The 24,426-nt window shown below is 41.5% G+C and overlaps 2 protein-coding genes across 2 annotated transcripts; both read left to right on the top strand.

Annotated features, from left to right (window-relative positions):
- The first annotated feature begins 798 nt into the window (after nucleotides 1–798).
- Nucleotides 799–9,093, top strand: LOC125895432 (major intrinsically disordered Notch2-binding receptor 1-like). Its single transcript, XM_049587248.1, has 5 exons — nucleotides 799–860; nucleotides 1,863–3,873; nucleotides 4,302–4,520; nucleotides 4,859–5,333; nucleotides 8,957–9,093. The coding sequence occupies exons 2-4, from the start codon at nucleotides 1,873–1,875 to the stop codon at nucleotides 5,051–5,053; spliced, it is 2,415 nt and encodes an 804-aa protein (XP_049443205.1). The 5' UTR covers nucleotides 799–860; nucleotides 1,863–1,872; the 3' UTR covers nucleotides 5,054–5,333; nucleotides 8,957–9,093.
- LOC125895439 (rac GTPase-activating protein 1-like) lies at nucleotides 8,976–17,307 on the top strand. Its single transcript, XM_049587260.1, has 17 exons — nucleotides 8,976–9,278; nucleotides 9,708–9,807; nucleotides 10,334–10,536; nucleotides 10,808–10,962; nucleotides 11,277–11,346; nucleotides 11,483–11,536; nucleotides 11,752–11,829; nucleotides 12,017–12,131; nucleotides 12,294–12,442; nucleotides 12,575–12,739; nucleotides 12,821–12,916; nucleotides 13,097–13,295; nucleotides 13,441–13,546; nucleotides 13,804–13,936; nucleotides 14,127–14,235; nucleotides 14,461–14,569; nucleotides 15,747–17,307. Exons 2-17 carry the CDS (start codon nucleotides 9,723–9,725, stop codon nucleotides 15,820–15,822), a joined length of 1,902 nt encoding a protein of 633 aa, XP_049443217.1. The 5' UTR covers nucleotides 8,976–9,278; nucleotides 9,708–9,722; the 3' UTR covers nucleotides 15,823–17,307.
- Nucleotides 17,308–24,426: the final 7,119 nt, after the last annotated feature.

Here is a 24,426-nt window from a genome sequence, read left to right as displayed (position 1 = left end):
AGTGCCATGCTACTGTACAGGCCTGACAGTAATACATTACTGCCTGATACCTACACCCACATACCACAGCTCATTCACCTCATTGATTCCCAGTGATTCCTGAGTACATGGGATGATGGATGTGCTCCTCTGTGAGCTGTCAGATAATTTAGAGATGTCTTTTCTGATTGTAGCAGAGTGCTGCTACACACTGATGAAAGCCTTGCCCTTCTCTTGCTCTAATGGAGTTTTAAGTACAACCCTTTATGGATGATAATGCAGAGTAATGGTGAAAGTCTGGGAGGGCTGAAGTCTGGCAGACAGCTCTGTGTGTAGGCAGCAATTTAGCAGGCAATTTACCTTGGACCTGATGGTTTATTGTCAGTTTGGAGTGTCAATTAGCAAACATCAATTTTTAATCTGTCCTTTATTCCTGCGCTCAACCTGCACACATAACCAATTATTGCTATGACACACTGAGAAAATATGCTCCAGGACCTGACCCACTCATACACACTGGGGTGTCCTGCCAACAGTGGGTTTTTTCTCCTGTGTATCAATTAGAAATATAGGTGCACTGTTGACTTTGCAAGTGTCGTCGCTGATCTGTGGTGAGGGGAAACCGTTTGGATGTATTTTGAGGTCCCTTAGGGGACTGCAAGGACTTGTGGGAAGATGACCTGATTTCTAATTTTCTCCTCTCCTGCCTGTGCTGTGGGCTAGTCGCTGCTACAAACAGAGAAGCCCATGAAAGAAGTGTGACAGCATGAGCCGCCCCGGATCTGTGCGGAATATGGCCTCGCTATCTGCGTAAAACTGGATTTTATTTGGCGTTTTTCATGGACGCAGGCGTCACTGTATTTATTCTTTAATAGATTCAGGTGAGTGGAATACTCCTTGGCTTACCTCTGCTCGAGCTACACCTTCAGTAGTTAGATGTAGACAATCCAAAATGCATTTTATCATTGATGTTGTCCCAGCTCAGGGGACGCGCAATACAGATTGATGCGCCTTTTCAAAAAAAATAATGTCCTGTCATTATCTCATCTTCAGACTGTTTTCAAAGGTGCCTGGATAAAGTTACTAGAGGGATGTCAGTATATTCATCCATAGCCTACACCCTACATTTGTTCAGTAAAGTGGACAGTATGCCCTGGAGATGTTAATAGAAATGAGAATATTAAAAATGTCAAGTGAGGAGATGTGCGCAGTGTGAGGCGTCATCGGGTCAGATGATCGGTTATTTTAGGGCCCAAAAATAAGGTCGCTTTCCAATTTAAAGGGCTTTTTCTGTCCGAGCTGAAAAAGTCCACGTTGATTGTCACGTTTCATATCAAATATATGATTTTATGCCGAAACAATATCAGATCTGTAACACTGATGATATTGTAACTAAGTGAAACTTGTCATTTAAATCACTGAAAAATAACTGCTACTAATACTAGAATGGTTTTATTACTATGATTAATATGTCATATAATGATAGCATTAATAATGACTCATGATGTTTTAAAGATAAGAATAAAACAAATACAGAAGGCCCAATACATAACAAAACCCCATAATCCAATAACTATGTTCTATTTCTTACTGTTACTATTTTACTCACTATTTTATACAACATACATCATATTCTAAATATTACATTGTCATTCAATGCCTGTGTTAGAGAAAGAGAGTTAGTGTTTAAGTTTTACACACACTTATCTGATTGATAATTGGACTTAAATTCTGACTGCAATCATTTTTTATGTCTTCTTATATTGACTTATGTTTCTTTGATATCTTAATAGCTCTCTATGAGTTTTGTATTTTACTTTGAATTGCCACAGTTTTTAAATCAACTTGCTCCTCTTCACCAACTGCCTGGTTTTCCCTCTCAGGTGAGCAGACATGGCTAACCCGCAGCAGGAATACCCGAGGGTCCTTCTGGGGATCCTGGAGGAACTGGCCAACATGCGCCAATGGCTGAGCTTCCAAGATCTTTGTCGCATGGTTAGCACCCGTTTTGACCTGGAGCACCTCATTGAGCTCAGGAGTTTGCTGTTTGCAGCTGCCAGCCAGGACCCCTGTTTCCCAGCTACTCTCTTCAGAGACCGGGTGTCCGCCAGAGGCCAGGGGCTATCACCCATAGGAGTCGCTGCCGACATTGTAACTATCTTCAATCTTATTCAGATGACGGGTGGGGCCCCTGATGACAGCCAACCAATGAGAGGCCAGATGGTGCTCCCAGTCGACCAGTCCCCAGGCCCCAGTCTGCCTGGAATATACCAGCTAAACATTCCTGGTCGAGAAAGAGCACGTGCCCACTCTGACTCCAGCGGCAGGCCTATCGATCAGCATTTGCTTTTTCCGAGATCTAGTTACTCTGCCCACAAGCGAGGAAGTCTTCCCCCTGATCCTATCTCACTTGTGTCATCCCCTCCAATCAGGGCGAGGGCTGTGTCTTTCGACTTGCCTCACACCACGCTTTTGTATCCTAGTGGTCAAATCCCTAACGAGGTAATGAAAAACCTCTACCTGCCTTTGGAGACAGACAGTGAGTCCAGTGGAGATTCTGCGCCCATGGAGGTGTTTGAAGCTGAACAGGGACCGCCTGATGTCGACCAGAAGAGAAACATCTTTAGGAAGGACTTCCATAACCAGCCACCTCTAATACCCCAGGTAACCGTTAATAGTGAGTCTCCCAGTCCCGGCCCAGGGCAGAAAGGCTTCGATAATCAAAGCTTTGAGACAATCCAAAATCCTTACCCGTCACCAACAGCAATCCACCAATCACCAGAGCAGCGGGCTAAACATGAGAGCATTGATGACCTACAGGACTCAACTTACTTCGGACCCCGGCCAATCCGAGAGTGGTCCCCCCGGCACCTTCAGCCTCCCAGGACCCAGAGGCCCATGTGGGGCAATAAAAGTCACAGTCTAGAGGACCGGATAGGCCTGGACAGCATTGGAATGGGGATGGAATCACAAGGGGGGCAACTTCCAAGAAGATCGACCCCGGCTATCAGCAATTTGGGTGGGTCCTCAGGAGGTGAGAGTGGGGATAGTGGACTGCCATTTGGAGGCGATGGAGTCAAGGCTCAGGGAACTCAGACAGACCCACCGGACACCCGACGCCTCCGTAGCTTGGTCCACGCTGATCGCCTCTCTTTCATGACCTCATTAGACGATCCTGAGTTTGGTGAGGATGACATCAGTGCCATCTTTCGTTTCTTAGATGACATAAGCATGTGTGGCTCCACGGGAGTCCTGCACCCTAGTGATGGAACAGCATCCATTAATCAGGACACCCCTGAAGCCAGACGAGGCCGCCTAGGTCAACTCCAAAGGCTTTTCCACTCACTGGAAAGCAGTGATGACGGGCTCAAGGCCAGTGTCTGTAAGCTGCTGCTCCGTATGAGCCAGATAGAGAGACAACTGGAGTCACTGAATGATGTAAAAGCTGAGATTTCCCAGGTACTGTCTGCACTGCAGCGGCTGGATGAAAAGATCCAGCAGCCTATCGGGGGTGATGCACAAGGCACTGGAGGGCGATGGCTTGAGCCTCTCAGTGGTGTCTCCTCTTTTATGAGCCACCCTATAACCCCGTCTGAGTCATCAGAGCCTCAGCCTCTGTCTGTGTCTGAGCATCTGTTTCCAGGGACCAGCACTAGCAGTCTGGACTGGAGCCGGTGGAACCCTCACGGAGAGCAAACAGAAAGCAGCAAGGGTCAGGCTGACTCAAAGGGGGGGAGAGAAGGGAAGAAGGATGCATCATCTCGTCGTGCCTCCAAAACCCAGCCTGAAGAGAAAGGTGTCTCTGACTCCAAACAGCTGAATGTCCCTAACTCTGCAAGAGACTGGGCAGTGTCATTCTCGAAAAGTAAAGATGGCAAATCTTCCCATGGACAGGTAGAGTTAAATTTATTGTGTGCATTTTATTCTGTATTTTCTATTATACAATAAGAACCTAAACAGATTAAACAGTAAACCATTTCGAAGCCCAAAGTACAATACTCACACCATGTGTATATCCATGCCTTGCAGTCACAAAATGCATTAAGCCTGTAGCTGGTCTTGTGGTCTGCTGGGTAGACACATGTGATTGTGTGGTCATTTGACAAGCTTATCATGCTTTGTGGGGTATTGGTTCAAACCTTTACAGTGAACACTGTTTGGTCAGGGCTGCGAAGAAAAAATCTCATTCATTCAAATTAATGTGCATGTTGAGTGGTGGCATTTAGTTAGCCTGAATTTCACATCTTTTTAAAGGTCCAATTATGTGTTGTGAGTACAGTCAATTTAAAAATAAATCTGTCATTGGCCCATTTTTCTTCTAGGCAGATCAATCAGGCAGCACAACTAACCTACTCTCCAAAAAGTCCTCTAACCTGGTGGAACAAGTATTTAACTCGTCCCTGTTCCGCCACAAAGACAGCAGTCTGACCGGTGGGCTTACCTCCGGGAAGATCCTGGACCCCAGATTGTCTGAGGGGAGGGGAAGGCCCATATGGACTGTAGATGACAGAGAAGCACGAATCTCTCCTTTGGACCTACAGGTATGACTTGTGACTTTGAAAGGGCTACATTATTTTAAAAACACTGAATTAGGTTTTGTTTTCTAGCATGTCTTTTATACAGAGTCAGTGGTTCTAGTCTATAAATGACTAAATGGGATGTGTTGTCTGGATTGTTTTAGTACAATATACTTTTCACGATTACATCATGCCGGCCTAAGAAAAGTAGGGGTAGTAAAATTGAATTTTTTGTCATAAAATAGCACATCATGGTGATTATAGTGATGCACAGCAGGAAATAGTTTACAATATTTAAATTTCCTTTTAAATATGTTTAACTTTCTACTCTGAAAATCTTTAAATGGCATCATGTTCCTCAGACCCAGGAGTCTTTAAACCCCAACAACATGGAGTTCTGGATGGATGACATCTACACTCCAGGCTACGACGCTCTGCTCAGGCGTAAAGAGGCTGATCTCCGCCGGGCCAAGGTCTGCAAGCTGCTTGCACTCATTGCCACTGCAGTGGTGATCATTCTCATCATCGTCATTCCCATATGTACCATGGGGTCGTGAAGACTCTTGCAGGAAACCCACTTTGTTGCCTGTTTTCTTTTATTTATCTATTTTCAGCAGCTATGTGCTGCACAAAGGAACTTGCACGCCATTCCCATGGAGATAAGTAGATGAGAGACTGTGACGCTAGGACCATAAAGCTGGATTGCCAAACAGTTAACATTCAGTAACTCCTTACACATCTCTGCATGCAGCACTGTTATTCATGACATCGTCACAACAGGAGGATTCAAACTGGAGCTTACTTTGAACTCACTCCCTTATGCAGTGACAACAAATTGTAAGTAATCTTGTTAATCTTTCCTCCAAGGGCATAGGGAGTCCTCTGCCAGAAATTTTTGAGCATAAACCACATTATTTCTTGCTTTTTGGTGAATTTTTTTATACACCAATTTGTGCATTTCCTCCCCAATTTGTGGTGCAAAATCTTTAATTTTGTAAAGTATGATTACTCTGCTCCCTTTATGTTTTTTTTTCTAAATATAAAGCAGGATGTGTCCCCTGTATCTCCTTGAAACCTATGCCTCTTCTTTCTCCCATTTACTGTCATTTATTTCATGATTTTTGGACCTAATAATTTCAGGTGACTGTAAAAGGAAGTAAATAAGGATGAAAGTTTTAAGTAGTTTTGAAATATCTCTGAGAGCATATGTCTTAACTAGTAATACTGAGCCAATCTCTCTTATTTTGCCTGCTCTTTTCTGTGAAACAACACTGTTACAAATGCATTATGTATCAGCTTCTGCCTTGAGCACTGCCTGACTCGTTCTTGCTGTTTCCCTGAGAACACCACAGGGCTTATTTCACTTTTGTGTAAGATAATAGTTTTATCAGTACATAAGAGTTTTACACCTACAGTTCACTACGGATTCTGTCGACAGGAGCGTTTTTGCTTTCTTTTAGTGTGTATGTTCTTGTCCGTTCTTTAAGCAACAAGATATATTGCTCCAACAGACTTAAATCAATAAAAATAATATTTTTATAGAGATCCCTCCCATTTTTCAATCTGGAGACTATAAGCCTTTTAATCCACTCATGGATGTGTTTGGGTTGGAGTGTTTACCAAGTGTCAGGTTTCAAAAATCTTGTTGTTGTTGTTGATGCAGTGAAGGAAGGATGGAGCCTTTTCCCGTAAACACTTTCTGAGTGGGAGATTCCACTTGTAATTCAATTGATGGGATGTTTGGAGTGCACCTATGCACATTATCTTTTCACGAGACTCACTTGGCCAGAGCTTTTCCACATACCTGCAGACTCACTTAGCACCAACAGTTTCATCTGCAGTCCTTTTACGGATGATGAAAGTAGTCTTGCCAGTGGTGCGACATTCCATTTTGTAAGAACATCCTGTTAACTCAGGAGACATTATATTTAAATCGACTTTTGGTGCCAGCCTGTAAAGTCTATGTGGGGCTGACACAAAAACATGCAGTAAAAATATAATGAAATTCAGCATAAGCTGCAATATAACCTTCCTGTGTGAAGCTTGCAATGTTTGATTTAAGTTGAGACTGGTGTTGATTGAACTCTAAGTTAAGGCTGTAACGTATTACAACAACATCAATAACCAAGTAGTGAAATTTAACTCTTGACACTATCTCAAAACTTGCATTTATTGCAGGGCTATTGTTCTGGATTGAATTATATTTTCTAGGTGTTCATGTTTTTTTTGTCCCCTCTCTACATTGCTATAAATGGGTGGTTTTGTTTCTGTTCAACAATGGAAAAGCACTTTTCTCCCTTTAAATACCAAAGTGGCAGAAACTATGCACATCGTTGGGAAAAAAAACACTATATCAAAATGCTTGTTTTCTTTATCTGTATCCGGACCTTTAAACTTCACTTTACTTTGTGTGCACAAATATGCACAGGATGTATAGAGGGTGTGTTCTGCTCCAAAGCATCCTCCTAAGTAGATGTATATCTGCCAAGTGTTCCCCCCTGAGGCTGTTTGTGGATCCATTACCCTTCAAATGGTGCCACTGACGAGGCCTAACCCTGTAGTCAGCACAATCTGCAGGTGCTTCGTCTGAAACTCTGGTGCATTACAGCCTCCTGACGCTCTTTTCACTCCTGAGATGCGCTTATGAAAATTGGAACTTGTCATATTATCCATGCACCTTTTAGACAGACAGTTGAAAAATCTGTGAAGTCATTATTCAGGTAAACACTTTGTCTTAAGAACTGCTTGTAAATGAAAGAAAATATGTGCAGGTATTACAGTTACTGGTGTGCAATGCTTTATATTATTGTCGGGGTTGACTTATGTTTCCTGTCTGAATAAACTCGGCAAAGTGGTAACGTGCCTTTTACAATATGTTGTCTGATCTGATAAATAATATATTTGCACCATGCTATAAACATACAGTTAAAAATATTGAGGTGAATGAAAAAATTGAAGGCTGAAGGCAGCTGCTTTGTTTTGCAAAATGAACTATGTCCCTTTAATATTCTCTCAGTGATGCACTCGGCTGATTCCAGATTATAAATTAATGCAGATTACAGTGATGGTTCACTCAGTTTAAGGAAGGGCAGACAGTGATTGGTGTAAAGGGAGAATTCTGGCAGTTCAATGAACTGTGACTGGAGGAAATGTACATATAGAGATGAATAATTGACTAAGACAGAGGTCTCATATTGACTGACAGATTCTATTATCTCAGATCACCTCTAATGGACCTGAAGAACACACACACACATACACACAGTGTTCTGGAGACAAGTGTGATGCTAAATCAGACTGCCAATGTATTATAAAAAAAACACACAAGCACACACAAATCAGATTTAGTCTATTGTTGAGTTGTTTAAAAATGAATGATGTGTTATGGACACATACATGTAAATTGTTTGCAACTGATTAGTGTGTGTGTGTGTGTGTGTGTGTGTGTGTGTGTGTGTGTATACCCTCATTAAATGTTGCACAGTAGAGCTGCTGCTGCACCCAGATATGCCATCCGTGGCTGATTAATGATGCTGCTGTGTGCATCCCATGTGCCAGGCCCACAGCAACAGGACACAGTTACTGACTGTTAGAAAGGATTTTATGATTTCACACATAATTTCACCACACTGAATTAAGTATTTTGATACACAGTCAGGAAAGCAGGAGGCACACACCTCAAGCAGAACTAGCTCATTTTTATTTCTTGTGCAAACAATGCCTTATAAATCAAAGTTATTGAAATTACTGATGGGGTTACCAGGTGCAGCTGATATGTAGATATTTCAAAGAAAGTGACCTCAAGCACAGATCTCATTTTGAAACACCCTGGAGACCCTAAAAGCTACACACACAACCTGATTTGACACAGATTTTGAGCCAGAGATCCCTATCTAAAAAAAATGTTTCTTTATACAGTAGATGAAGAGATACACTGGGTCATTATGAGCAAAATCATGTATTATGTATGTATCCTGTGTCTTGCTTTAATGCATGGAGGACATCAGAAGTCTTGATGTGCAATTCAATAATAATAATAATGAATTGGACGATAGAAAGAGAAAAAACCTTTACAAATGAATATGTTATGTAAACAAATCCATATTTAATTCAAAAAGGACTGGGGTTCATGAATTGATAATGAATTGGACAATATAAAGAGAGATTCATATTATTTATTCATTTATTTATACAATTGAATATGTTAACAGAACCAGTGGGTCAAATTCAAAAGAAATGTGTGTATGCATGATGACATACAATTGATATTTATATTTCTGTAAGATAGGCATACTCACTGACTAAGTAACATATTGGTTTGGTATGATACAACTAAATTTCAATGAATACTGCTTGCTAAAGGTATTTCTAAGACTCCTGGGGAAATATGTTATAATGATAGATGATGCCATATAATAAATGTATTTTGAATATTACAAATATAACATATTTTCTCATAGGTCAACCTCCCTTAGTGAAATATGCTGAGACACCTAATAAGCCCCTGTTTTGGGAACCTAAGGACATTTGTCTCCACAACCCCCTGCAGTTACACCTCTGTATCTGTGGGGGCGATAGAGCGCTCTGAGCTCCGCCAAATCAGCCGACGAAGAAGAAAACCGGCGCTGATTTTGAAGTTTGAAGAAGAATGTGCAAACTTTCTCAGGCAGGTGTGGCTCTGCTGTGGCTGCTGTGGGAATAAACCCTCTAACCTCTGCTTTTAACATCGGACGTTGTTACATTACATGTCAGCCACACTGTCACAGGACACACATTGCACAGGTAAGTGTTTTGTTTTTTCCTTTGACCGGCGTAACGACAGTTAACTAAGTAAACACCAGCTTGCTAATGATAATGTTAGCATGCCGATAGCGTCACCTCGGGCGCAGTAACGTTCAACCTGGAGCAACAATAATTTAGCTAACAAGCTTGAGAGGTTTGTTTTGGATACAGTGGGGATAAAATCATGGCGGAGGCAAGAAGTTAACATTAAAATGAACTCTGTTGTTTGTCTTGAGCACTAAGTTATAGCTAATGTAGGTTTGTTTCATTTCACATGTTTGAATGTTGAGCCACTGACATAAATGTGTAGTGTCAGTAACGGGCTAATTCAGCACTGACAACAATATAAGACGTCAACAAGATATATGAGGTGAATATGAATTAGCGTTGTCATCCAGCTCTCTCATTTCTCCCTACTAATGTGAGCAGCTGCAGTAGGACACGATGGAGTCGTCAGTGGTGAACCTGTACAACCAGTTCCAGAGTCTGAGGGCCCAGGTGGACTGTCTGACTGAGGGCATTGAACCACGTAAGTTATTTCCACACTGTGTTTTGGTATGTGCCACCTCTTTACAAGGCTGTGACACACAATGGAGTTTAAGTGCTTGTGTAGCGTTCATGAAGTTAAGCTGATCTGCTATGGCATGGTGCTAATATCAGTAGCAGTAATCCTGGGTGCATTGCCATCCTAAAATGTGTTAGGTGTTGGAATACATTCTTTGCCACAGACTGTGAATGCTGAACTGAATATAGAGCCTTTGCTTCAGGAAGTAAAAGCTGATAGGGCCACAACTGCAGACATGCTGTGCAAACTGATGGTGCAGCCCACGACAAAAAGGGGGGTTAAAACAGCTATTGGGGTGAGGCAAAAATTTCCATTTCAATAGTCCAGACAATGCAGGCCATTTCCATTTTAACTAACAGGAAAGCACTGTCACTCATTTGTTCACTTTACAGCAGAGGAGCACTTTGACTTTTTGTCTTTAAGGTAATGTGTAATAGTATATTGTACCCAGCAGCAATACAGCAATCTATTTTTCCGCTGTCTTTTTCAGAGTTCCTTCAGATGGCACTGAACTTTGAGGAGTGCCGTAAGAAGTGGCTGCGGACAGATGAGGAGCTGGTTTCCTGTAAAGAGGTGCTGGCTAAAGCAGAGACTGAGAGGGGAGGCCTAGAGGTCAAACTAAAGCATGCTCGCAACCAGGTGGATGTGGAGATCCGCCGTCGACAGAAGGCTGAGGCAGTCTATGAGAAGCTGGTTGGTTCAACAGTGTTTATAGGTCTTGTGTGTTACCACAGTTGCTTATGGAATAAATAGGAAATTAGAAGAAAAAACAATCTATATGTTTACCTTCAGATAATGCCATTTGTCACTGCACTTGGTAAAGCTCATCTTATCAGTCACTACTTGTTAATATTTTTGGTCTAACTGATGATTGTTCATTATTATAATAATGCACGTTCTGCATTTTTCTGTGTTTTATTTACGGAACTGTCTCTGTCAACCCGCTGGTTTGTGGTTGTAACAGGAACGCCAGCTGCAGCTGATCCGGGAGCTGCTGATATCAGAGAACAACAGTAATAGTATCCACCTGAGTGAGGAGCAGCGCTCCGCCCTGGCCTTCCTCAGTGCCCACTCCCAGGCAGCACAGGCTGCTAAGGGCAACCTCAACTCCAGTCGAAGGTCAGATCCTTCATGTCTGGTTCTCAAACAGCTCAACGTGCACCATTGTTTTTTTAGAGAGTAATACAGTAATTATGATTTTAGGCATTTATTTGACCACGCTGCCTCTTTCTAGGGCTGTCACTTATATTAAGGGTACTGTTGCACTTTATTTAGCTAGTCAACACCCTGTCTGCTATTAAAGAGGTGCAACGTGTACAATGTAGGGAATTCAATATGTAAAATGTAAACGTTGTGTCATTTGCCAGCTGGCCATTAACATGAGAAGTACTTCAGTCCTTAAGGTTACATGCTGACTTTAATCTATTTTACAGGTTAACTACCATCGATGAATCGGCTTCTTTGCTGTCAGACATCAGCTATGACCAAACAGATGACTCTCTGGTATGTTGACACATTTTCTTAAAAAGCTTCATTGTAAATTTTTGGAATAACTGCTGACTTGGAGATTGGATAGTGGGACAACAGTATTTGTTAAGTTCATTAGGTACTAGGGTCTATCTCTCCACTTTACCTGTAGGACTGGGATTCCTCTGCAATGAAGACTGTGAGACTGCGGAAACGCCCAAAACGAGTGAGTCGTGTCTTCAATCGTATTTTCAATAGATGCCTTCTTGTGTGTGTTAATGATAAAATAATCTTGACATTTTTTCAAAGAGGCAGTTAGTGGCTTGATTCATGTGTTTCTTTGCATCAACACAACTTTGTCTTGCTATATGGTGTACAGTTTTCAGTAGCCAATCCATAAAGCAAGTGATTTTAAAAGTTATTGTACATTCTAACCCACAGCGTTCCTCCAGGAAACTCTCTGAGATTCCTCCACAGGCAATGAAGAAACCACGCTCCACTGGGCGTGCATCAGATAGGGTAATGCTGACCTCTGCTGCTGAATGTACTTTATAACACTGAAATAGTTTGTCTGTAAAAACTTTGGGTGATTAAGTTTATTTTATTTTACACGGCAGACAAATAAAATGGTGAAGAGATTTCTTTTAATGTTCATCAGTTTGTTTAAAAAGAACATTTATTTGTTTTTTCTTTCTTTCTGATTCAGATGAATGAGTCCATAGTGGCCAAAACCACCATCACTCTGCCGGTGAATGGAGGTGCTGTTGAGGCTGTCTCCACCATTGAAACTGTGCCTTACTGGACACGCAGCAGAAAGAGCGGTGAGAACTTTGTGTCATTCCTCTTCAAGGGACCACACAACAACAACAAAAAAAACCCAATAACATTAAGACTATAATCAGTGCATGATTAAAAAAGTCATTTTGTCAAATTAGTTTCTTCACTGGTTTTGGGAATTCACCACCATGTGATTACATCTATAGTCGCTCCAGCATGGGCTGATACAACCACGACAGACCAATCTGAGACCGCCAGTGAGGCTCCCAGCACACCAGTATCAGATTTCCCAGCCAAACGCCGAACTGTCAGAGCTGACAAAGGAGGAAAGAAGCACCACTTCATCCCCAAAACAGTAAGACTCTGTACCTATTGATGTGAGAGTTAAGTGTTTCGGATTTGGACTGTAAATCTATCTACTGGCATCGACACTACAAGCTGGTTCACCTTGTTTAAGTGCTACTACTGTGCTCCCTTTATCACTAAGGTTATCAAGTCTGAGGTCTGCGTACCATGTGGAAGAAGAACAAAGTTTGGCAAGTTGTACCTACGCTGCCAGGACTGCAGGATTGTGACCCATCCAGAGTGTCGTGACTGCTGTCCCCTGCCCTGTAATCCCACAGCTGTTAGCACTCCTATCAAGAATGCAGAGGTACATTTTTTCTCATTGCTTTATGGCACACTGTTTCTCATCATTTTATGTTTAGATTAATCATATGTATTATGTGTGCAGACCACCCTGGCAGACTTTGCTCCAGTCACCTCCCCAATGATCCCAGCTTTGGTTATCTACTGCATTAAGGAGATTGAACACAGAGGCCTACATGAGGTGAGACAGACTTTATTAAAGTCCTTGTTTACTTGTCACCTTCGGGTTATGCTCTGATCCGTCTCCCTTGAGCGATTACAATAGATAATTTCTCTCTAATTAGTTATCTTGTTCAGTAGTACGGTATCACAGGCAGCCAGACAATGAGAGCTGGTTTCTTTTATCTTTTCCTTGCCCCAGGTTGGCCTGTACAGAGTCTCTGGCCAGGAGCGCATGGTGAAAGAGCTGAAGGAGAAGCTGATTAGAGGAAAGACTCTGCCTCCACTTCACAAAGTGGACGACATTAACGTCATTACCGGTGTCCTCAAAGACTTCTTCAGAAACCTCCCAGAGCCACTGCTCACCTTCCACCTCAACAAAGTGTTCATGGAAGCAGCTGGTGAGTTTCTGAGGCTTGTAGAATTACTTGCTGTATCCGCAGTGGCCTTTATCTGTCTGAATGTTATATTGTTTTTTGAAGAACAAGCTTTTTAAATTGAGGGATTCAAGGTGCTTTTAAATGACTGGTGTTAATGTTGTTGTAGAAATCCCGGATGATGGCAACAGTCTCGCCATGCTGTATCAGGCCATCAGTGAGCTGCCTCAACCCAACCGAGACACTCTGGCATGCCTGATGATCCATCTGCAAAAGTAATTTTCTTTACATTTAAGCAGTGCTATAAAGCTTTTTGTTTCATCCTGTCCCTACTCCATCTGTTCCCATTACCTTCCACCCGTTAGACGGGAGAAGTGTAAGCAACTACTTGTAAGCCAGAGGCACTTTTGTCCAAATTGTATAAGGTTTGAGAGCAAGCACCTTGTAACCTCTTAGCCTGCGGCAGTACAGATCAGCTTTCATTTTAGTTAAGACTGTAACATTTTCTACGTTTTTTTTTTTTTTCTCACAGGGTCTCAGAGTGTGTAGATACCAAGATGGATATGACCAACCTCGCGAGGGTGTTTGGCCCCACTCTTGTAGGTCATGCTGTCCCTGACCCAGACCCTATGACCATCCTGCATGACACAAACAGACAACCAAGGGTAAAGTGAATAAGAATAAAAGAATATTTGCTCTGACTATACATTACATTCAGAGGGCCAGGGTTTTATAAAGAAGAACATAGTTGGAGTAGATGGATGTGTGTGCTTTTGTTAACTTCCAGATCAGTGTTTCTGTTCTTTAGATTCTGGTTTTAACTACAAATACTGGATTTAATTTATGTCTTTCCAGATTATAGAGCGCCTGCTCAGTATTCCGGCAAACTACTGGGGCCAGTTTGCTTATCCAGATAATGTAGGCATGGACAATGTTCACAACACTGCTACTCCAGACTTCCAAGGTAAATCACCAGATTACCCAGAATAAAAGCTCCTCCAAAATGTATGGCATGAGTATAAAGCGATGTGTTCTGTTCCACTTTGAAGATGTTTGTCCACATGATATCACAGATAAGAGATTAAAACCACTTAAAAATCAAGCATTTGAACTCAGCATCTTTGGTGGACAAATATAAAAAATCCACTGTTTTAAACTAAGAATGTGTTGATCTTTAATTTGTTTGTAGTGAGCATACTGGGACCAGTGACCACTCCAGAGCACCAGATGATGTCCAAAACACCCTCCTCCAGCTCTCTGTCCCAGCGCATGAAGCAGACCCTCTCCAGCACCACCATGTAAGCTCACTCACACTCTCACACACACTAAAAAACAGAGAAAAACCAGGTCCACATTCTTCAAACATCACTTGGCCCAACTGAGGCTGTAACTAGCCACAACAAATTATCTTGTTAATTGGAATCTAACATTAATCTAACATGGTCACATTACCGAGAAAATTTCTCCAGCCGGACAGACCCCCAGTCATTGGAGAAACGAAGAATTGCAATAATAAATAGCATACTATATGAAAGCGATGAGATTTTGTTTTCTTTTTACATTGAACACGTTAAACTTAAACTCATCCAATTGCTGGCATTTTTCCTTACTGCTCATTTTGAACTGACATCAGTGTGTTTACTTGGAAAGAGTACATACACATGTAAAAAGTCTTGAATTTAACTTGGTTATATCTGTAGACACCCTGAGAAAACCATAACTATTTTAGTGTTATTTTAATAAATGAAAACTTTTGACATTTTAGTCATTTTTAGTCATCAGATTACTCATCAGTCATCAGTTACTTTGAGTCCTCCTGACTGTGCTTATTGTGTGCTGCCGGTGTAGTCCTAATATGGCGTGTGCGGCACAAACAAAACTGCTGCATTAAAAACAAAAAGTCAAATATTTAATCGCCTCTTTTTTTGTCAACAAAAATTTTAGTCAGGTTTTTAATTTTTAAACTACACTTAAGTCTAATCTCTTATAGTCAACAGTATTGCATATTGACACAGTCACAGTTAATGTTTAATGAAATCGGTACCGTCTCACCATCGTCTCAGCTTAGTCATGGCGAGGTTGTTGAGAACCATATTTAGTTGTAGTTTTCGTTAACAGAATTAACACTGCTTGGAATTAATGTGTTGTCCTTGGATGAAATTATCTGTCAGTCGTGTGGTCAGTTAAAACTATAACCCCTACTCGTGACTGGCTCCTTGTTAACTTGTGAGCTCCTGCACATTGCTGCTGCAAAGGACAGAGCATGAAGGAAAATGCTATCTCTCTCTCTCTTTTTTTTTTAAATTCTCAACTCTCTCCTAAAGGTCATTTACAGATTTTCACTTCTAAAGGGGCTTATGAAACCAATTTCATTCCCCAACATCCAACATTCATTTTCACAGTTCTGCCTGTTGCATTTGCTAAAATTACTCATATTAAGCTTAAAATTTACCCCCCAAACCCCTGCATTTTTAGATTTGGGAGCAAGAGCAAAGCATCAGCTGCCTCTAACCGCCAGTGCAACTTCTTCGCCTCTCCACAACTGAAGTAATGGCAGAGAAGAGAAAAATGCACACATACTGTATGTCTGAGTCACTTACTGCAATAACTGAATATATATTCACATAATCAAGTGGGAAAACTACTGTGCAATTTTAGCATGTAACAGTTTATCATTATTTTTTTATTATTGAAGTATTTTATACAAGACTTTCTAACAACAGTTTTTCTTTGGAAAAGATTCCTGCATGAGTGTTTGAGTTCGTTTTTATATCTTTGATTACTAACGATTTATTACTGACCAAAACTGTTGTGACATCTATGTGATTGTAAATGGTTTGAGGGCTTTGAACAAGCAACTACTCTAAACCAATTCAAGGATCATTCTTCAGCTCTGTGTTTAACGCTTGGGTTTAATGTTTAAAAGCTATGCATTCACTGGTGTTGGTCCATCTTTGAACCTGTGGTTGTAACCACAGCAACAGGGATGCTCAAGCACGTGTGAAATACACAGCTGTATCGGATAAAGATGAAAGAAATATTGTATAGTATCGGCCAGTGTCTCTTTGTCTTTAGCGTTGGTTGCTTTGTCTCTGCCCTGAAACTGGCATCTTTTATGATTTTATATTTTGTTTTATATTTATGTTGATTGTGTGCTACGACGTATACGAATCATGACAATTTATATGAGCGATACTGCCATGTAAACACTGATACTGAATGGGAATAATGTTGCATTTTGCACTGTGTAACAATCGGTATTCTACCTGGGAATATGTGCCACTAGAGGCTGCTGTTGCACCACTTTTGATATGCAAGCCATAACCAATGAAGATGATCTACTGTTTATTATGCACAGAACCAGTCAGTATTACTGACACTCATTGCAATCAACAGATCACTGGAAATACTCAAAGTTATTTCTGTGACGGATTACAGTTCTGTCAGTATTTTCTCTCTCATAAGCCAGAGAGTTGGGACTCACATCTGTACGCTCATCACAGATAAAATCTGGAGCTTCTTTATGAATGTGAAAATTTATTTACATGCACACACACTATTATAGGTTATTGTATCCACAGTAGCTTTCTTGTACAGTGAACAGTCACCATCACCAGAAATACACAAGACATGACACTCCCTCTGAGGAAACTTCCTCTCTGCTGCTTTCATTGTCACCTTTTCACAAGCTCCAAAATTTGGTGTGATGACTACTGATAACATTACTGGTTCATGTGTTAGAGAAGAAATGTTGACTAAAGCTAACTCACAGTATATAGTCATTAAAACCAAATCTAACCATGTTTTGCCTGCCAACTAAGAAATGTGCATTGTTTGAGGTTGTAAGACTCATCGTGTTGTATACATTTTGTGCATTTATTCCATTATATGGTTCTATTTCTCTGATGAAATACTGTCTAACTAATGTTACTTTCGCCAAAGATTTTGTGGACTGAATGTTAACCCTCATATTTCTTTGTCTTAGCTCAAATAAGATCACACAAAAGTCTACAGCTGAGCTAAAAATAAAACATCAAAAGACTGGTTCTTTTGTCTTGGTGGGTGTTGTTCATGCATGAGGTGGGCATGTGGGGTGAGGAGCCCTGCTGAAATGAGGCCCTAGAGCATGTGAAGCACACATGTAGAATGTGTGGGTTTTGTTATCAGCTATTCAACCTATAAAAAAAAAACCTCTCAGACCTGGACATGGATTAGTGTTACCCTATTATAACTGTGAGTATGTTATTAATGTTGAATCCACGCAGCCTAAAACCTTCATGTTTAACACTCTTCATCTTCATTTTGGTGGTGGAAATTGAATGTTGGCCATTGTTATTCAAGATCTTCAGTGAAAGAGCAAAAGCACAGCGTCAGTTATTCCAAAGCCGACGTGGCACTGAATGATAATGCAATTTGGCTCATTGTTCCAATAGTCATTACAGCTATTTCCATAATCTATTGGGCTGAGTGGGCAGGCGATGAGGTCCAACATTATTATGAATTAAAGCAAGGATCATTTATACATCTTATAGTTATTCCATTAACAGTAACTGTGGAGAGTGCTAAGCCAGGCTGAACCCATTGACATACATTTTGTATGGCCTCATTCAATACAGAGCTTCAACAACACGAGGCCCTTTGAGATCTGAGCCCAGCTGTTTGGGGGAGAAATGAAAATATGGTGTGCAGAGTTCATCCAAATGAGTTCGTGCTTGCTTCCTTTCTTTCTTTCCCACTCGCACACGCACACAGACACACAAAGAGCCACAAACGACTGCAGAGAAGACCCTCGGAAAATGTTTGAATTTCAAATCAACATTAATAGTTCATTAGCCTGAAATAAGGTCTCCTGTGTGTCGATCTGTCCTCTCATCGGGGGATTGTGTGTTTATTTATGCTGTACGGTGCAGCATACGCTCGGCGGCTGCAGACATCAAACAGCTGGCTGTGTACAGTGTGTCTCTGTAGCTCCATATTCCAGCATGCCCCAGTGTGCAGTGATAGAGCTCCACTCTGCTGTGGGACCAGCGAGGGCCAAATGAGTAACTAGTCCAATTAAGAGCTCTTAAATAAATTACAATGTAAGCTGGTAAACACACAACAACAACGGCACTATTTAATTCCCCTATTTATAGAGTGACCTGCAGGCAGTGATGCCAGAGGAACTGTACCAATCTCAGGAAGGCAAATACAATCAATACATTATTCAATTCAAAAGGTTTAGTTATGGCTGTTATTGACTGATTGAAAATACAGTGTATGGGTGTCAAGCTCTTGCTGTGGGTGTCTGCACGTTGGCTGCTCGTGGTCGGGGTCAATAATGTCAGCACCTCAGAGATGTCAACTCAATAACTGCCAGTCAAATCCACCCGGCTGATCATGTATCTAATCAATACGTTTAAAGCAAAAAGCCATGTTAACCAGCAGACAAACAGTTCCTGCCTGTTTTGTATCTGACTGTATGTACATTTGCCACATAAAACAGTGTTTTACATATTTTGTCACTTGCTGGGAGGCATTTCTGTGCTCCTGCTGTGCTGTTGTTGAACCTGCTCACTATTTTTGGAAGATTTTACCGCTGGATTAGACCAGGCATCATGCAGATTTGCTTTTGAAATCACATCAAAATAGGCTGAGGAGAAGGAGCCGTTTGTCAGGTTTAGAGAATAAAGTCTAACGCTGCACATGTATAAACATGAGGACCAGGACTGATATTCCTTAGCAAGCTAAGCATGTGCTTGAAAAGTGGTCCTCCAGATTTGTTTCTGACACTGTTTTCAGTGAATTATGTGACAGATTGTGTGATCAATATGCTTTCCATTTGGTGAATTAAACATACAACGCTGAAATACCAAACCGTGCTCTGCTCTGGGCCTATAAAAGCCCTGAAAAAAAAGACAAGAGTCATTGTCCAATCTACACCCACCTAAAGCCGGTGAGTTTTTTAACTGCAAATAATTGTATGGCTTGTTGGCTTTCAATGCTCTCGCTCTCTCACTCTATCTCTTCTTCTCTCGTTCCTTCTGTTTTTTTCCTCCCCCTCTCCACCCCTCCTTTGAATCGAACCGCCGTCTTAGCCGGCTACCATGCGTGGTCGATACCTTGTTACCACAGAGAAATCAATTATCTCGACCAAGCAGCAGGGGAAAGAGGCAATAATGAAAGAATGCTCCTCCTTCCCAGACGATGGCCGTGGTCATTAAATATGAATTTATCATTGGCTGAGGAGATTTATGGAGCGAGATGTGGGCCCCGAGTTCATGCTCTCTTTACAGCACAAGTTCAAAGTCTGGTAACAAATTAGCGTAAACTAAATGGCTAACAGGTTGGCAGGCTCATGGTGTTGTGTGTCCTAAAGCTTGAACAGGGTGTGATTATTTCAGTCACTGACATCTGGATGCGACTGACACAAAGATGTCGCATTAAACTGTCCCTTAAAAATACCCACACAACCTAGGCATGCCTTTACATGACAAGAATGTCTTCATACATGTGATGACACACCTTTCAGCCAGATAACTGGCCTCTGAGGAGGGATGAGGGACAGTAAAACACAGAAACCATTCAGCATAGATAGGGTGTAGTGTATACTGTGAGCATGAGATGCTGTCACATGCACAGTGCAGGTTCTTTTCAATTTGGTGTCTGAGCATAGCTCACTCAGGTGACAGTGGAAATGACCGTCAGGTAGGTGGGCATGCCAGCCAAACCTGCCTGTTTGGGTCTGTAATGAGCCGCTCTGATGACTTGTCTGACAGCTGCTGGTAGAAGTGGGGAAAAAGGCCCCCACACCACTACCATCACCACAGCCGGAAAAGAGAAGAAGTGCAAATGAGTGAGAGAAAGAGGAGGACAGAGCATAGAGGGAAAAATGTGTAATTCGGGCTTGCTCTTAAGGCAGCAATAAATTCCATTTTAATGGGGCACCACAAGCAGTAGCAGGCACTCAGCAGTCTGTTGTGTTTGATGCCAAATTGTGCAGAATAAACAGATTTGCTGTGCAGCTGGTCCAAACACACACTTTCTCTCTCTGACTCCCTCTCTGTCTCTTCTCATCCCCCACCACACACACCATCTCCTCATTCTCCCATCCCCTCCCTGGACATAGCAGAGGAGAATTAGACAAATCATCACAAAAAAGATGGCAAGTGCTTTGATTTATTTTCTTCCACTTAACTGAGTACTCATCTCCAGCTGTCATCCACAAAGTCAAGGCAGAGTATTTGTTTTAACAGGGAAAAGAGTGAGCTGCATGTCACTAATGAGGAACAACATGCCGCATCTGGCTCATTTCTCTCTAAGAAGATAAATCTTTGGTCGTCCCGCACAAGTTCATTGTAGACAAAACTGCGCACAATGTTTGAAGCTTCTGTATTCAGAAAAAAAAACATGGCACATTGACCATACTGTGGATGATGTCATGCAAAAATAGGATGTTGCTGGCTGTCGAGAATCTCAAACTAACTCCTTTAATAGTAACCTCCTACAGTAATTAACTCTGACAGTGCAAAGGCAATGCTGACTGTATGTGAGGTTAAGGAAAGTTTGACTGTGTGTATGGTGATGTTCTTTAAGTTGTGGCAATGTCAGTATAAATGTTAATATGAAATCAGAGCAGCAGTCTGTCTGACGTATTAATAAGACTAAAAAAAAGCAGCAGTGTGAGGTTGTGCTCAGGCGTAACGGTGTTTTGAGCAAAATGGTAATTTAAAGGAGAAGTCCGGTATTTTGCACTTTGAGCCCCATTTCTGGATTGTTCATGATGAAATAGAGTGGCTAAGACCAACATTTTGACGATTGCTCCTTTTATGCTGCCTATGGCCATGTGTGAATCTGTCCTAAAACCACCCTTAACATTCATTTTCAAAGCCATGAAACTCACCAAGTGGTCAGTGGTGTTTGTTGATGTTCTGACATAAAAATCGTAGAAAACTGTAGTTTCCATCCGTGTTTATGCTATTCATCTCCACTATTGCAATGTAGTGGGACACAGAGAAGAAGCAGAAGAAGAAGGTTGACGGTGTGTTCAAAGGCATCATACTGCAAAGGTTATTTACAAGCAAGTAATCCATTGTGCAGTTGTTTAAACTTAATACAGAACTTTTTCGTTCGTTCTCGTTCTTCCTCCAGGAGCGCACACAGCACTGTCAAGCCGACACTTTCGCTGAGCTAAAAGACTACAATGACTACAACCTTGTCATAAACAACCCCCTTTCCGCTTCCGGTGGCGGATTACTACCAACGGACAATGAGGCTTCCTATAGAAAGTCAATGGATTAGACAAAATGTCAAATAAATCATCACGGAAACCACAGTTTGCCACGATCTTTATGTCGGAACATCAACGGACACCACTGACCACTCAGTGAGTTTCATGGCTTTGAAAACAAACGTTTAGGATGGATTAGGACAGATTCACACATGGCCATAAGGAGCAGTGTTAAGCCAGGCAGGGGAAAGCCAAATTCTCCGAAAATGAGCAATCATCACTATTTTGGTCTTTGCCACTCTTTCATCATAAACAACCCAGAAATGGGACTCAAAGTGCGAAATACTGGACTTCTCCTTTAAGCTTGCTAACAATGACAATGCTAACATACTTATATTAAGCATGCATAGGGTTTATCATGTTCATCATGGCAGTTTTGCATGTTTGCTAAGTAGTATGAACTGACGGTACAGCTGAAGACAATGGGAATGTCAGGTATTGAGAATTAAAATTTTGACTTAGTGGTTGCGCTATATAGAAAGTTAAGGGATCACCCAAGTTATTACAACTTACTCTGAAGGGAACATGGATGTGTGTACTAAATTTTATTGCAGTCCATCCAATAGCTGAGACATTTCACAGAGTCTGGTGAGGGAATCCAGAGGATCCTTCCTCTGGGAACCTTACCAGTTCACCATTAGATGTTGATTTTCAAGTGGTGCAAATGACAATACATCCACTCAAGAGATTTCACTAAAAAGCAAAACTAGAGGAAAGGTCAGGGGATCACCCTGTTAGCAGTCTTGGAACATGACGGCCATCGGTCTGACAGGGATTTAGCTTCTGGGGGCAACAGCCGATATTTCAGGGGTTCTGGTGAATCCAGCAGATATCTGAATGGCAGACGTCCTCTTCAATGTGCTGGTCAGTGTTTACAGTCAGATTAGAAACTTGAGATGTGAGAATGGAGTTGGAGTTGATTGTGCACTAATCTTTATGAAATGATATCTACATATGAATGCAGATAATTCTAAAAAAAAAAAAAAAAAAAAAGTAATAAAAAGCTAAATCGTTATCAGACAATCATCAGTGGGTTCTGGTATTGCAAGTCGGCCAAAGTGTTCCACCTATTCTGCTCTCCACCAACGCCACCAACACCTGCTCAAACATAATTGCTCAATACTACTCAGACTAGAAACGCACACCATAACCTAAATTGTCCCATTACCTACAGATTCTGCAAACATATGCAGGCAACTGTTTCAAGACATTACCCAATCAATACAACTCATCCTCTTGGGACCATGAATCTTTGCACAAATTTTCGTGTAAATCCATAAAATACTTGTTGAGATATTTTGGTTTGGATCAAGGTGGTGGACCCACCGACAGGCCGATGTTGTCTTCCCTTGAGCTGTGGCGCTAGCTTTGCTAAAAATAATTCTTCAAAGAATAAAGATCTTCAGTTGTAAGTTTCCTGCTGGCAGAGTGACACCATGCCCTGTTTGGCAGCACTGAAGGCGCTAGTGGGTGCATTCACATCCACACATGCACACCATTGACTGCTGCCATGATTTATATATTGTTTTTAGAAACTGAGCTTTCACATATGGATGCACACACACACACACACACACACACACACACGTACACACACCTAAAATACCTGCTGGACGCATGCAGTGGGGCGTTTGTGTGTGTCCCCTCCTGCATGAGTGCATCTGAATTCATGTAATTGAATGTGAATGTGTGTGCACGGGTGCATGATATGGAATAGTGTGAGAGGAGCTGTGGGCATGAATGGCTGAGTGTTTTCTAGTGAATGTGTGCAGCGACCATGTGTGCAGGTATGTGTGTGCCTCTGCCTCAGAGTTTGGGATTGTTTTTTCTGCATGGATGGACACAGCTATAAATACTGTATATATACCATATATGATATACTCATATCTTCTAAACCACACAGTCCCAAATCTCATCTCTTTTGTAGTCTCTTTTCATGAGCTTCACTTGTAGACTATCACTACACCACTGGCATCACCAAGTGGTTTTGTCAACTTGGCTGAAGTTGGACCTCAGCAGTATTAGTAGAGCATTATAAAATAATCTGGTGTTAATGATCTGGACCTCTTCCCACGACAGTTCCCCACAGTTAAAAAAGACACAGGCACCCTTAAATAAGTTTTGTCTAAGCTTGTCGCATCAGAAGTAGGAAGGCATTCGATCACTGCTGCTACACACTGAGACCATTTGCTGCATTTAATCAGTTTTTAAAACACTTTTCAGCATTCAAACTGGCAATAAAAACCCACAAAAATATTTTAACCTCAGCACATTTTCCAAATGCTTCTTATGATTTTTCTCTTTGGCCACTAGAATGCACTGTTGCACCCTGTAATCCACCACAGTGTCATGAAGCAGCTCTTCTCTAGCTGAACACACCCATTAATTTCACCCATCTCCACAACTCTATCATGGTACGGTTCCCCTGTGGTTGTTAGGATATGGGAGTGATACAGTGTTGTCAGTATTTGTATCATTTGCACCAATGAGGCTTTAATTTGAATTGATTGAAGTTTTGCTTTTACTGTGGCAGCCTGCTCAGGTGACAGGTATGAACATCTTCTTCCCTTGGATTTCACCTCTGGGGGAAATATTAAATTGGGTGGATGCGAGTTCATACATAAATGTAAGCTGAACAGGGACCAGTCAATGTTGGAGCCATATCACACATGGAAATCACATGTTCCTGGTTTCATCTTAACTGTACGGTTGACAGCCGTTTGCATTTGCATTGCATTCTCCTGTTATCACACCCTGTATGTGTTAGGTGATACCTGTCACTAAATGTTCGACAGCCAGCTGTCGCTATTGTCAATTTTCTTGTGATCACACGTTCTTGCTGAAAATGCAGGGCAAAGTATGTGAGCCAGTGATAAATTTTGAATA

Source organism: Epinephelus fuscoguttatus, linkage group LG1 (genome assembly GCF_011397635.1).
Source record: "Epinephelus fuscoguttatus linkage group LG1, E.fuscoguttatus.final_Chr_v1".
Taxonomy (NCBI): domain Eukaryota; kingdom Metazoa; phylum Chordata; class Actinopteri; order Perciformes; family Serranidae; genus Epinephelus; species Epinephelus fuscoguttatus.
Note: the sequence above shows the minus strand (reverse complement) of the source record. Positions and strands in the feature narration are given on the sequence as shown.

What these genes read in the sequence shown, in the direction of transcription:
- LOC125895439 (XM_049587260.1), top strand. Translation starts at nt 9,723, where the DNA reads ATGGAGTCGTCAGTGGTGAACCTGTACAACCAGTTCCAGAGTCTGAGG. An exon ending in AGGCAGTCTATGAGAAGCTG is followed by an intron (nt 10,537 to 10,807) that starts GTTGGTTCAACA and finishes TGGTTGTAACAG; the next exon opens with GAACGCCAGCTGCAGCTGAT. An exon ending in TGCTACTCCAGACTTCCAAG is followed by an intron (nt 14,236 to 14,460) that starts GTAAATCACCAG and finishes ATTTGTTTGTAG; the next exon opens with TGAGCATACTGGGACCAGTG.
- LOC125895432 (XM_049587248.1), top strand. Translation starts at nt 1,873, where the DNA reads ATGGCTAACCCGCAGCAGGAATACCCGAGGGTCCTTCTGGGGATCCTG. An exon ending in GCAAATCTTCCCATGGACAG is followed by an intron (nt 3,874 to 4,301) that starts GTAGAGTTAAAT and finishes TTTTTCTTCTAG; the next exon opens with GCAGATCAATCAGGCAGCAC. An exon ending in TCTCTCCTTTGGACCTACAG is followed by an intron (nt 4,521 to 4,858) that starts GTATGACTTGTG and finishes CATGTTCCTCAG; the next exon opens with ACCCAGGAGTCTTTAAACCC.